Raw genomic sequence first — 14,502 nt, 5'->3', positions numbered from 1 at the left:
AATAACAGCATTTTTTTTCCAGTCCATGTATATGACAAAGGACATTTTTTTTTCTGAAATTGTATTTTTGAGTGCATAACAATTGGAAAGAACTTGAACAGCTTTGACTCATATTGGAATAAATACTTACTAGATTTTTAAGACATGAGAGAATAATTTAAACTCAATTTCTGAGATGACTTATCAAACTATGTATGCTTACAGCTCTGAGTAGTCCATTTGAAGTCGCTGTGGCTGCTCTCAAGCGTGTGAAGTTTACCATGTGCATAAATCTAAGCAAGATGAGAGGCACATATCTCTCACTGAAAACAAACTGTTGATATGGTTTCAACTGAATCAGTCTTATCTATTTAGGTATTTGCAGGCAGTTGTCTGAGCGCTGGAGACACTGGAAGAATGTGTGGCCCTCGTATTAGTTGTCACTGTAATATCTGAAGGCCAACTCAATGTGACTTCAGGATACGTTTTATTGTGTTAGATTTGTGTTACAAAACAATATATATATATTGTATTCAGGGGGAAAGTTTACTCTTCCCACAACAGCTGAAAACAAACAAAGTCTGCTGTTTCCACAGACGTAAATTATTATTCTGGTGTAGTTGTAGGGAAGTGTTTCAGGGAAAGCTAATACTTAATGAAAGTAAAGGGGCGGCATAAGATTGGTGTGGCCTTTGCTATTACATCTTTGGTTACAATAATAAGTAGGATAGGCAAAATATTTCACAAAAAATGATAGCCAAAAAAATAAGGCAAGCTTTTAAGGGCAAAATATAATTGCAAAATGCCTCTGTAGCTGGAAGAAGTGACAAGCTTTAGGGTGCACCAGCTCTTTCTCAGGTCTGAAAGCTGCAAACTGTGCTCAGTGCTTATTGGATTTTTTTTTTTTTTTTCCAACCACACTAGCTGGTCCCATGAAAGGTATAACTCTTCCCCTAAATATTGTTTTGCCTGTGTTCCTTGACTATCATAGCTACAGCAACACTACCACAAAGCAATGCATCTAGTGGTTCCATAATAAAATTACGGAAGTTATCTCTCTGGTTATGCGTGGCAAGCATAAATTACTTAACACACAATGGAAAGATATTTGCAAAATCGTTTTAATAATTTGACATTTAAAATTTTTACTTCAATATTTCCATATTCTGCTATAAACACGGTGCTTCTCAGAGATAATCACGTTTATCGATTCCAAGAAATGATTTGGGAGAGTCTCTGTAGTCTTTTGTGTAATATATAGTTGGGATACTAGAATTGAGTGGAAAGTAGTGTTTTTTTGGCTCTCAAATGGTCTCAGCAGTCTTAGCACTTTTTTTTCCCCCCCCCTCTGTTTTTAAGGTTGTGCCTGGTAGTGGAGGCTTAAAAGCAGTGTGTAATTCTTGAATAGAAGCATCTTGAGCTGCCTGCTGTGAACCAAATTGACTAGGAATGTGTGATCTTAGTTAATTTCCCTAACAGCAGGTATTACAAGTGAAGTACTTCATCTGAAAGAGCGTGTGTGACTCTTCTTCAGGAGTTGGTGAAAATTTTTAGGCAGAGGTCATTTCATTAAAAAAAAAAAAAAAAAAAAGGGCTGGTTTACTGTACTGATTTCTCAACTCATGTGTTGTGGTTGAGCTTCCATTTATTTTTCATGCTCCTATGTTTAGATATGTTCTTCTAAGAATGTAATTACATGTTTTTATTGGACTGACATATCAATGTTCTATTTCAGAAAAGATCTGTGCAGATACAATGTTGAGTTCAATGGAAAATTACTTATGGCCCGTTAGTAAAATTATTTTTCTGCAGAAAATATCTGCAAGAATTAGCTGCTCTAAAATCTTCTTGGAGGGCAGGAAGGGAGATTAATTAGATGTACTGAAGGTTAGGGCTCATAATTCAGAATTCAGTAATATCTTTATGAACTCAAAACTACTTGGCAAAAGATTTGTTCATTACATGAAAAAGTTCACTGTTAATTCCTTCCACTTAATGATCTCTTTGAAAATGCCAGTGATCCTTTGCAAACTTACATTCTTGTTTTTTTTCAAGTCTGATTTATAGTCTGTGTTCTCTCACATGCTTTGGTAGGATGCTTTGACGATGATGGCTGATGTTGCTTATGTTGACATGCTGGAGGGAGATACAGAATGTCATGTTCGTTTTAGTACTCCTGAAGACGCACAGACTGTTATGAAATCATACAAAGAAATACAGATTAAAAACAACTGGAAATTTGAAGTCCTCACTGGTAAGGCTTTTTTTTTTAATGATAGGTCAAGAGGAGACTTCCAAATACTATGAAAAGGATGGTTATTGCATGGTAGCTTTAGGGAACATATTCAGATATTTTTATTGTTTATGTTTATGACTGCTTTTGTAGCTTTTTTCCTATCAGTTTTCTCTATTTTCAACTGTAATGAAATTACTAAAATAACAAATATTTTTAAGCCACTGTTCAGAGCAAAATAATGACTTTATATTTGCCTTTGTGAACTTAATTTTGTTCTTTTAAGATGGATTTTCATTCATTGTAATAGTTGCCTTACTTTTACTGGCAATGGACTGCAGTACTTAATTCACATTTCAGCTTTGAGTATAACATTCTGATGGTTGCAAAGAACTGGAAGTGAATTTTTCTTGTGAATACTAATTTGTGATATGTGAAATAATGGGACAAAAATCTCACAGCATTGATATGCTTATAGTGGTATTAGCACTTATGTTCCAGTTTATCTTCTTTCAGGATGTTGAATAGCTTATTTGTCTGTAATGCTTTCCTTCCTCCCCTCCCCCCCCCCCCCCCCCCCCTTTTTTATTTCTTCTACACTGGTATACCTGGAGCTTTATCCTTGTGGATTTTTTCTGGAATTGGTCTGCTGTTCTAAGTTCATATCTTGCTTTAGATTGGAATATTTTTCCATGTGTAAAGAAGCCCTTTATGGAGGGGAAGGGTAGAAGAGGAGTCTCTCAACCAACTTAGTTACTTTATCTGTAAAAACTTTTTAATGTCGACTGAACACACACAAAAATAAATGAGCAAAAAACAGATTGTAAGACAGTGCAAGTGATTTTTCTCGTGTGTGCATTTAAATATTTTACCACAAACCCACAGTAGATTCTCATACAGGGCCCAGATAAAGTATTTTTTCATGCATATGTTGGTGTAAACCCACATAAATCACAATTAAGGACTGTGGAAAGAAAGGCTATAATGGAAGCCTTCACCTTCATGATAACACTAAGCAAAGGTAATTAAAGTTTCAGATTCACTGAATGCAGCTAGTGTAATTTTGAGATAAACATTTATCTCCAGAGTGTTCTGTATTCCAGAGATCCAGAAATAACTTGAGCTCTTTGCTGCTGTGCACTCAGTGTGTATTTGTCTCTATTTTTGTATCCTTGTATAAAAGAGTATAGTAGTAGATTGGGAGTAGGTAAGTATTGAATTGTAGTATTCCTCCATTCATGGATGTAAAATCTCCCCGCCACCTCAATCACCTTGTTGAAATGAGAATGGAAAGGCTTCTGAGGAATGTAGAAGTTGCTCACAATAAGGATTTCAGCTCACTTGGGTAGGATAAGGTGAACACAGAGAATAACAATAGGGGAAAAGTTGTTAATGCTCTGTACTACAGAGAGAGAAGCTTTCCCAGCAATATTTTACTTTATAGAACTTGACCTTGACTAAACATCTTCAGCTTTTCGTGTGACAGAGCAGTAAACGCATCTGGTAATGTTTAGATGTTAGTGTGATTGAACTTATAAGTCATGTAGTTAAAATGTATTTAAAATTGTTATCAAAATTATTAATTCCATAATTATTTCAGGCACAAAGATCCCTTGGAGACTTATCCACAGCTAAAGACCTCCCATGAGGCCATACCCAATTATATTACAAAATTCACTATCATGATAGTTACAGTGTAAGCCAGAGAAAACAATGGCAAGCTGCTGCTTATTGTAAAACAGCCACTGAAGAAAACTGCAAAATCAATTCCACTCATATCCCCCCCATGTTCAGTTATTCCTATGCTGCCCACAAAGCCCCTAGAGTTTACTTCTAACAGTGGTTTTGATGAAACAAAATCTCGTTCTTTTTTTTAAGAGTAACTTATTTCACTTTATAGCCTGTTCAGTTGCTTAAAACTAGTCAAAGGTTGAGTACATTAGTGAAGCAAATAGCCTCTGAGTGCTGTGATGAAACTTGTTTTAACTAAAACTGAGCTCCTTCTGCTGCTTCTATGTATACAGTGCTGTTTCATACTTCCTCTTATGTTTTTGTTAAGCTTATAAAACTTGTTGCTTAGGGATACTTGATTAGCCTTCCTGACAATATGGTCCTAAGGTTATTAAAGTGAATAGGACCTTGATTCAGGTCCTGCCCAGTTTGCATAGAATGAAAGTCTTAAAGCTGGCACTAAGTCTCTTTGGACAGAGGATTTCTTTTTTTGTTCACCCCATGTGTGTTGGCCAGATGTTGCAGTGCTATATGACTATAAAATATAAGACTAACAGGAAAAAATTGACTGTAGTGAGCATTTGTGCTCATTGATCTAATTTGAAACTAACTTTATTGAGCTGAGCAGAGAAGATTGTTGGAAGAATGGGGTGCTTTTGCTGTCCTAATAAAAAGAAGTTCATGTATTCTGACAAAGAAATCCTTTCCTTACTAGAACTGAAGTTTCAGGCTTCCCTAACAAATATTTTTGTGTATGTTGCTGAACTAAAATAGATTCGTGATCATTAGAGATGAAACACTGCATCTACTTATATTGAATTTTTTTTATTCATGTACTGTCATGTTAACTTGTGCACCAAGGTGATCATGAACAACGGTACTGGCAGAAGATTTTGGTGGACAGACAAGCTAAACTTAACCAGCCTCGAGAAAAGAAGCGGGGTACTGAGAAAGTAAGTTTCAAGTCAATTTTTTTCCCCTGTACAGCTGTGATTGAAAATGTAACTGTGTTTCTGTGTAGGTCTGCATTTTCTGAAACGTTGACATTTGGCTGCTTATTTAATCCAGATAGATCACGTTCTAGTGAGTTTGCAGCAGGGTTTTACAGCCACAAAATAGAGAGCATGTGGCGGTCTTGGTCCAATTACCAAATGCAAGATATGTCCATATGGAGAATGGAGACGATCAGGGAAAGTTAAAGCTACCAATTAAAGGCATGAAGTTAATTTGTAAGCTAAACTGCCATAAAAACCTTGTGTAGATGAGCTCATTAAGAGGTAAAGTAGTCTTGGTTTGCTGTAGGTTAATCCTCTACTGAAATAAAGAAAACTTATTTGGAATGAGTCTTTTTTCATTGTCTCGTGACAACTTACACCATTTTTTTTGACATACGGTTCTATGCTGTGGTAAAAGCTTATGTTTCCTAGCGTAGTCAAGATAGCCTACCAGCATCCGTAGCTAAACCACCAAAACTGGCTCACATCTAACGAACCTGAAGCGCAGGCCAAGGAGCTTGAGTCTGTCTGCACTTGCTCTGTCAAAATATTTCTGTTAATATCTGTAGCGCTGCAGTGCAATTCTATCCTGAGTGTATGTCTGAAATTTCCTTCCTACCTTGACCTTGTTGCACCTGTTAAGCCACTGTGTTGGGGGAGCGTTGCAGTGAAACTTGCAGGCTGTGACCTCCATTCCTGCCCCAGGAAATACTTCCAGGTATGATGAATCCTGGTATCCTTTTAGGTTCTTAAGTCTGACCCTTTAGCTGGTGGAGAGGGGCTGAAGTGTATTTCACAAACGTTTTGTTGCTAGGTTTCTGAGTTGGCTTCAATCTAAATCTATCTTATTGTCACGTGCAAAACTTGGAAATCACTTGGCCTTAGTAAGTTTCTAATGACTTTGGAGACTTGTAGTACTTTCTGTTAAGATTCCTAGATGCTCCAGTAATGTGCACAAATAGTAACAAAGAATTTCCTAATTTTTCCATATATAATTGAAATAGTACATTTATCTAAAGAAATAGCAGTTATGGTGGTCTAAACCTTGTTTTGTACAAGGCATACTTTTGTACGTATTATCCTGTTTGTCTAAATTTTCTTTCCAAGCTCCCTAGACACATGAATCCAGTCCTTCTAAGCAAATGCGTACCTAAAGAATTTCCCAACGTGACTGATTTACTTTTCTAAAAGCATAAAAATTGGTATTGGCTTTCAACCGTTCTTAGTAAAAGCAAGAGACACTGAAGCTATATGGATTTCACATTCATAGAGTCTTTTAGTGATTGTTGCCGTTTTTGTAATTCTAAAAAATTTGCTTTAATTATTTTAAACAAAAGGTATTTTGCTAGTGACACCTTTGTCTTCATTTAGGACTGCAGATGTCCTGCTAGGACTGTAGATGTCCTGCTCTCAAGTTTCTAGGTCTTCATCTTTTGAAGACAGATTGGTATTTGTTGACCAAATTGCTGCAAAGTGGTCAGTAATGTACCTCATCTATGCTTGCAAATATAAACTGTCTCAGTTCTGCCTAACAAAAGCAGCAGCAAGGATGCAAACTCCTCCTCCTCCCCCAAACCCATCACCTTACAACACTGGGAGGTGTTAACTTCAAAGCTTTGTGAATACTATTTAAATGCTAACACTGTTAAGCAAAACATCAGGAGAAGAATGTCTAGCTATAGTCAAGAATTCTTAACCCTTTTGCTACTTTTGGACAGTCTCTTATTATTATATTAATTATTTAGAATTTAGCTATTAAGAAAAACATAGTATTTCTCTACAGTGTTAGTTAATATTAATTTTAATCTCTTATATTGAAAACATTTCCAAACTACTCAGAATGACTTTTTCTTTGCTTTTGTGACCTTCAAATAAGTATAACATTCATAATTGAATGTGCACAATTGAAATGCCATTAGTATATCTTTCATTATACATATCTTCTGCTAAGGATATTTAAATCAATTCATTATGTGAGGTACAAGATCTCTCTTTGAAGAAGAGTGCTTATCAACTGTTTTATGCTATGTTACAGACAATCCTATATATAAAGATACTTCATTTCAATCAGTATGTAAATGTAGGCTTTCATTCATATAAGCCATGTTGCTGCAGTGATGTCAGTGTAAATATAGTAATAATGAGCTTTCGTATTGTTATATGGGCTGTATCACATTATGAACCACATAGCACAACAAAGCACATCTGTGTAAAATTACAGTCAAAAGCATCTCTCAGTTTTAGAGATTGCTTCTTTTCTAAGTGTTCTAAAATGTATGGGTTTACTCAGTTTTCTTTGAATATGATGTGTGGTGTGGCATGCCAGGATAAGGACTAATGAACGCTTCAGCAAATAGTTCCTGTGATAATGCTTTTTTTTTCCCTAACAAAAAAAAAAAAAACCTCTGGTAGAGATCTTAACTTTTTCTTTTTTTTTTTTTTTGCATAGTTTTGATAATATACAAGTGTCTAAAAAAGCATAAATAGCCCAAGGTTCACAGTAAGTGGTGAATGATACATAGCTGTCCTTTGAAGTGTGGAGGAGTTAAAAGATACTCTGTGTAAGGCTGTAGTGTGACAAACATTCCTTTTATGTGTTTTATACATAGTAATACTTTATGTATCTATATATATTTCTTCTAATTTTAATATATACACATACATATATGCTTATACATGTATATAAATTGCCTTTGCCCCCAGCCCTGGTTGTTCCTTGCCATCTCTGTGCTCCCTGCATCCCTTTCCAAATCCATATCCTCTGTAGCCTTTTGTGCAACTGCATGATCACACAAGTTGAGAAAGTGATATAGATTAAAAGTCTTTTTGCCAGGACTGCTTCTTTTTAGGGCAGTGCTAGTTTATGCAGGCCTAAAGCGTTAATCAGACTGCAGCCTAAAGTTCTTTTCAGATCTGTAGATTGCTTAAAGTTGTCTATTCACAAAGGGAGCTCAAGGGCTTGACAAGCACCTGAGTTGAAAACTTTCTTCTAGAGGATATGCTGCTTTGTGCCCTGTGCAAGGAGGAGTTCTGAAAGGGTGGGAATGATGATAAAGTGAAAGGCATTTGAGGAGGAAGTGAGAATTGGGTATTTGTGAAGGGAGGAATAACTGGCAGAAAAAATGGGGGAGAGGGGTGGTGGGAATGCCTCGGAGCAGCCCACATTGTTCTTTCCTGATTATATTATGGGGAAAGGAGAGAAGAGAGGTACCATTCCAGAGCACCTGTGAGACATTTTCCCTGTCATTCTACCTAAGCTGATATCCAGGGAAGGGTTGTGTAGCTGCTTTGTGACAAGAATAAGTGGTGTGCTAAGAAATAGGTGCTAATGCTGGACTGATGAGCTAAAAATGTGAATGCTTGAGCCATATTGCATATTCTCAAGCAAAGATGCTGAAGTGGAAACACCCACTGAGATGAATTGGGTAGTTCACATTGTAGGACTTTTGTTTCAGCGTTTGTGCTGAATGAATGAGCCACTGTACTCCTGTTCCTTCTAAAGCTTGACTCTTAATCCGTTCCTCAAATACCAGAGAGTGAAAGTAACTTTTGGTTACATTTTTAGATCAATTTTACTTACTGGAGAATGGTTGAGGGAAAAAGTTATTTACCAGAACTTGAGTTCTAATGCTGTTGAGGATATGTGAAGGACTGCGGTCTACTTCAGTCCTAGCATTTGCAGGAAAAAATTGTGGAAGTGTAACTATAGTACTGTAATAATTTTGCAGCAAACAATGGAGCCACATGACATCAGTGTAGAGTGTAATTCCTGATGACTGTAGTCAGTGCAGCAGGCACACCATGCGCTTTTATGCTGTGTACAAGATGCAGTGTCTGCAGGACATAACTCTAAGTACAGTTAAACAGATAAGTGGTAAATAATTAGATTTATGTGATGTTTTTCAAATTCAGCAAAATACTTGCTGAACTGCCTATTGAGCAAGTCCTCCTTTCTCTCAGCACTAGCTAATATGTTTTAGCAGTCTACATCAGATAAGTTAATGTGCATTTATGATGGTTGTAGATGTGCCTAGGTTTGCAAGAGCCTCTGTCTGTCTGCTTATCCACACTGGAAAGTCTTCTGTCTGCTTGTTCTTTACATTTTGTTTTATTATATTTTTCATCTTATTATATTTTTCATTATATCTTTCATCTTTCACTACTACTTTTTGTAGTAGTTAATCGTGATGCCTTACTTGCTGTTAAGGAGTCATAATGAGGCATCACAGAGTAATAAAGCTTGCACCTTTGTGTTTTGGTATTTGTATGACTTGCCTGCACTAGTGTAGTCAAATCCGTGAAAGTTCAAATATGGGTACTTTAAAAACAAGCACGTTTTTAGAGTCAGGCTCAGTGTTTTGTTCTCAACCTGAAGACACAGTAACCAAAAGCTGAAAACTAGCAGGCTAGTCATGTTCGACAAGAGCTTTTCTCATCCCTCTGGATTAGGAGCAGCTGACTTTCTCATTTGTTGAGAAATAGCATGCATCTTCTTTAGTGGCACTGGTGATTCACTTGCGTGCTCTGAAATGAATGAATGAAACAAATTGAAGATGGGTTGGTGGGATGCACTATCCAAATTAAGAAAGTGTTTTGAAAACAAAGTTTTTTCTTTCCAATCCCTTTGTATTTTTAGTCTTTGCAAGGAAACAAGACAGCCTTTTGACCTGCAGATGGGTGGGATGTGAGGGAGTTGTTAGAAGATCCCAGATGGCCCAGGATCTCTAGAGCAGTAAACTCTGAATTTACCTATTTAGATTTGGCCACAGATTCCTGGCCTACAGTAGGAAGCTGTGGGGATGGGGAAGAATCTCCCATTCCAGGGAGAAGGTATGTCAAGACAGTCCTCTGAGCTGATGTGAATCACCACTTGTCAAGGTAGTGGTGTTTGGAAGATGTCTTAGCTGGTCATCTTCTGCAAAGCAAGTGAGAAAAGCTGTTTAGCAGAAAAGAGAAGGAATACACTGCCACAAGTGAAAGGCTCTCCAGTTGAAGGTGCATGTTGCAAACACCTATAGTATTACCACACTGAGGAACTGAGACAAGCGGTTTCAGTAATACCACAGTTCAGCACCTATGACTTCAAATTTGTCTGAAAATATGTGGTCTTAGGCACCCTAGTAACTTAGGCAATATCCCTAAAATGCCACCAAAACCAAGTCAGTCACTAATAGGATAGATTTGAGTTAGAGATTCCTAGCACCCGTGTTCCTCTGACCCATACTGTTACTTCTTGAGATCAGTTCTCAGCAGGGTGGTGATACATATTGCTTTGTTTTCCCAGCCTGAAGGATGGCCCCTGTCTGAATTTTTTTTTCTTTGCTAACTGGTTTTAGAAAATGACACTATGTTCCTAAGGCGCTTTTTTTATGGGCTGACCTTGTTTTTGTTACATCAGTAAGAGCCTGAATCCAATAAAAGGATGGATTTTTTTTGAAATTGCTGTATGAGACTATGTTTAGGTTTTTTGAACTTTTAATTTTGTTCTTTTCAACCCCTTTGGGAGGCAAAAGGGATGGAATAAGAGAAGCTGCATTGTACAGAAGTTAGAGAGATGTGGTATTATTTTTAATGTTTCTGAGGTACTGCTGAAATTTTTTAGTTGGATATACAGACTTGCTCAGCTGTTCAAAGATTAGCTTTCTCTTATGAAGTTTGGTAAATCAATGACACATAGTCATGGTTGTGAGATGAACTCATAATAATAAACTTTCTTCTGATATTTTCTTTAATATTTTTTCCTGTTCACAGCTGATTGCCAAAGCAGAAAGAATGAGACTTGCAAAGACTCAACAGGCAAGTAAACATATTCGCTTCTCTGAAGATAACTAACCAAGACTGACTGCAATCTTGAAAGTGATTTAGGGGGAAAAAAAGACGCTGGCTCCAGCAACTAAACTGTTTTCAAGAAGATATCAAAAACTGGTCCATTTGCTTCATAATTCTGCAGACTGCAAGTATGAATCCTATTTTTTTTTTTTTTTAATAGGCTGAATGTTTACTGCTTCTGAGCCTTTAAAGCTTTCTGGGGAAAAAAATGTATTAAAAGAGATCTTGCTTTAGTTTCATTTCTGATGAATTTTTGTATGTTGACGTTTTATACACTAGGTTATAAAATAAAATGCTTGAAATTTTCAGTTGTGCATCTCTAATTCTTCAGTCTTAACAGTTCTCTGACACTATAAAAACTGATTAATGCTAAATATCTCTATATTGTAGTTTTGAGGAGGGCAAATAAACTTCTGGTACATCTGATAATTCTAGCTCTAGAGAATTCTCATTTATAGGTAAGTTTTAAAGTTATGCAGTTCAGAAGTTAAGATAGTAATCTAATCCACATTACTTCATTACAGACTGGTAATATAAAAATATATAAAATTAAAATAAAACTATGAGCTGAACTGAGGGTTTTGGAATGATATAAAAGGATAAACTTCCAAATGTCTAAGTCTTTGCCTTTGCAGCTCTCTCCATTAATGTGAAGAGGGATTCACATGTTTATTTGTGAAATTTTGTTTTAATGAGTTGGATGGCAGAGCAAATAGAACACTTAACACATTGGTCTATAGAAGTGTGAAGCTTCCTTATAAATAGAAGTGCGAGCTAGCTAGTTTGAAGCTAGAAGTAGATCCCTAAAATACCACCACAGTCTCTTGAAAGAAACTGTGTCAGTGATGTGAGTTTTTGTGCTTGTAGATTTCAGTGGTAAGATAGGTTAACATCATTTTAAATTCTCTGTTGTCAAACTACTGGAGCAGTATAGATATTCTTTAACAATACAAATTAACAAAACAAAGTTTGATATTGGTATATTTCTGCTCTCTAAGGAAAAAATGTGCATTTCTACTGAATTCTTGAAAGCATTGTGGGAGAACTGCCTAGGCTAGTTTTGCAAGGAGAATAGGAGGCAAATGAGAGAAAAATAAGAAAAATATTTCAAAAGAGACTATACCAAAACACAGTAGCTATAACCAAACTACCCAAGATGAATAGTGCAGTGCGGAGAAACAGTGAGAGCAGAGGAACATTTATGGAGCGCGGTTTATGTGCTAATTCTTGTGATGTCTCCTAATGCAGCAGAAATAGGAACTATTTATATGCACAGGTCTGTAGGTTCAGGCACCACTGGCATAAATCTCCATCCTTTACTCCCACAAGATGCAGATTAGCATCTGAGCCACCAGCCGATCAGCAGTATCCCTCTCCTCAGGCAGTATGCAAGTGAATGGAGAGGATTACCACAGATCAATGGAGAAGGTAGAACAGCACTCAAACTAGAGATTGCAGAAATGGGGGGGGAGATAAGAGACAAATTTTGGGTGGGGGGGGGAGTTTGCTAATTGTTCTTGGAAATTGCATAAGGACAATTCCTCCCAGGGAATTCTGGGGAAAATTTGGGGGGGGAGGGGAGGAGGCTAAGAACTAATGTGTGACGGATCTTATGTGTTGCCTTCACCAGTAGTTGAGCATTTTGTCCAATTGCAGTTTTTTGAATCTTCTAGTGCGCTGTCTTACTAGGTGGGTAAAATATTTGATGACATAATAGACAGAGCTGAAATATCTAGCTATGAAAAGAACCAGTGACTGATAAAATGTGTTGTACCCATCCTGCCTGAAAGATAGGATTTTTTTTTTTTTCATTTATGTCATTGGAGGAAATGTTACAGTGCTACTCTGGCTGAAATGTATATGTATGTTGTAGGTGAAATATCTTTTGGACTCTTCTGCTGAAATTCATGTAAGCCTAAAATTCATCTGTGTGATAAATGATTCAGATCATAAATGATTCAGACTTTTTATGCTTTGTGAGGAGTGAAGCAGAATATCTTAATCGTTAAGTTTTAGAGTTTTACTGTTTTATTAATAATTCCTGACTTGAAAACATAGCAAGATAAATCATACTTCTGTTCCTTTTCATATTTATATAGGTTAAGTACTTACCATTAAACAGGGGTTTTCTTTTTTCCTCTTCTCTCCAACTAGTGGAGAAACCAGCTTCAATTTATCCATAAAGCAAAATCCATCCATTTTGAAGCTGGTGGGAAAAATGTGCTTGATGTAACTTTGGGAAGAGAGGGGGAAGGATTGTCAGTCAAACTCTTTCTGAAGACATTAGTAGAATTTTTGCCACTCATTTCAGAGGCCATGTATGATGTTATGGACTTATGCTTTTGCAAACAAAGCTTGGATTCTTATGTCAGTGGTTTACATTTTTTTTTTCCTTTAAATATACTTGAGTCAATATCTGCAGCTATCATTCTCTGTCAACATATACTATGAAGTCCATCTGAGTCTTACTATCCCACAAGAGTTGTAGCCCTAAGGTATTTTGGTTTTGACCTTGGACCAAAGGTGCAGTGGTTTGATTTTTTTTTTTTTTGCTTATAATTTTTTTGTTCTAATGTTTTTTTCCTCCCTCAGGTTCATTCACTTCTAGAAACTTCTAAGATTGTGTTGTATTTTTAGGGGAAAATGCAGACTTTTTTTTCCCCCAAGAAACACCACATTTTGATCTTTTAAAAAAAAAAAAAAAAAAAGTCAGCATGATACCTTACAATTATAGGAATTCATAACTTCTGGTTGCAGGACCGCACTTACGATGTAACTGAGGCCTTTGGAGCCAGGAGAACATTAATAATATGGGTCTTCACTTAAGAGTGCTCTGGATTTAAAAAAAAAAAAAAAAAAAAAAAACAGTAATCTTTGAAGATGTTAGATGCTGTGGTGATGACTCGGAAGATTTCTTTCTCTGGAGATCATTCACTGTGTTCTGATCCACCTCTGTGCTCTGTATAGATCATGGGTGCTCTGTACAGAAACTAATATATTTTTTAATTTTCTCTCCTCCCCCTAGAAGGTTTTGATTTATCAACTGATGTAACATTTCCAATTTTAGAAACTGACCCTGTGAGTATGGTCATCTTTTCACAAGGACTGTGTACAACAGATAATTTAGCAGTGCTAAGTGACTGACTGGGACCAGGGCTCCATTGTGCTGGACTTTGTGGAGAGAAAGAGCTCAGAAGTAACAGAGGGAGAGGAAGGAGAGGAGGAGGGTGGGAATGCGCATGCACAACCATCAGTGGGATGGCAACAAGCAGCGGGAATGGAGGCAGAGTGAAGAGGATCAGCTGCCCAGCAGAGTAAGAGTAGAAAGATGAGGGGATCACAGCAGGTGGGAAGGTGCAGGAATGTACAGGTGACAGGTGAAAATCCAGGTTGAAGACTCTGGAGGAGAGCGCTCTGTAGCAAATAATTATTTGTTACCTGCAGGAGAGAGTCTCAAAAATTCAGAAGTTTTATCAATGTCTGTTGGCCTCTTTTGCAGATTTTGCAATTGCTGTTTTGACCTCACAGTAGAGCTAGCAGCCAAAGGCAGAAAGCTGTGCTAACCGTGTATGTTTCCCCACCAAAATAATTACTGATATGTAGTAAGAAAATCCAATATTTGGATCCACAGGTCAGCATTCTGATGGGAGGGATTGTTTAGATTGCTGTTGTAACCTTTAAATACTGTAATCCATTCTTGTCTTGAACTCATACTGAAGCCATTGTTTTCCAGGA

At 36.9% G+C, this 14,502-nt stretch overlaps 1 protein-coding gene across 2 annotated transcripts in view; it reads left to right on the top strand.

Moving 5' to 3' along the window:
* LARP7 (La ribonucleoprotein 7, transcriptional regulator) overlaps positions 1 to 11,075 on the top strand; it is a 29,962-nt gene extending 18,887 nt beyond the window's left edge. For both annotated transcript variants that reach the window (XM_068941804.1, XM_009665420.2), the window contains exons 11-13: positions 2,074 to 2,233; positions 4,805 to 4,896; positions 10,690 to 11,075. In XM_068941804.1, coding sequence (XP_068797905.1) covers positions 2,074 to 2,233; positions 4,805 to 4,896; positions 10,690 to 10,770 — 333 coding nt within the window. In that variant the 3' untranslated portion in view covers positions 10,771 to 11,075. The remainder of the gene's footprint in view (positions 1 to 2,073; positions 2,234 to 4,804; positions 4,897 to 10,689) is intronic.
* Positions 11,076 to 14,502: the final 3,427 nt, after the last annotated feature.

The sequence above is a fragment of the Struthio camelus genome, chromosome 4 (genome assembly GCF_040807025.1).
Source record: "Struthio camelus isolate bStrCam1 chromosome 4, bStrCam1.hap1, whole genome shotgun sequence".
In the NCBI taxonomy this organism is placed as follows: domain Eukaryota; kingdom Metazoa; phylum Chordata; class Aves; order Struthioniformes; family Struthionidae; genus Struthio; species Struthio camelus.
The sequence above is the reverse complement of the archived record's forward strand: the minus strand, read 5'-3'. Positions and strand labels throughout refer to the sequence as shown.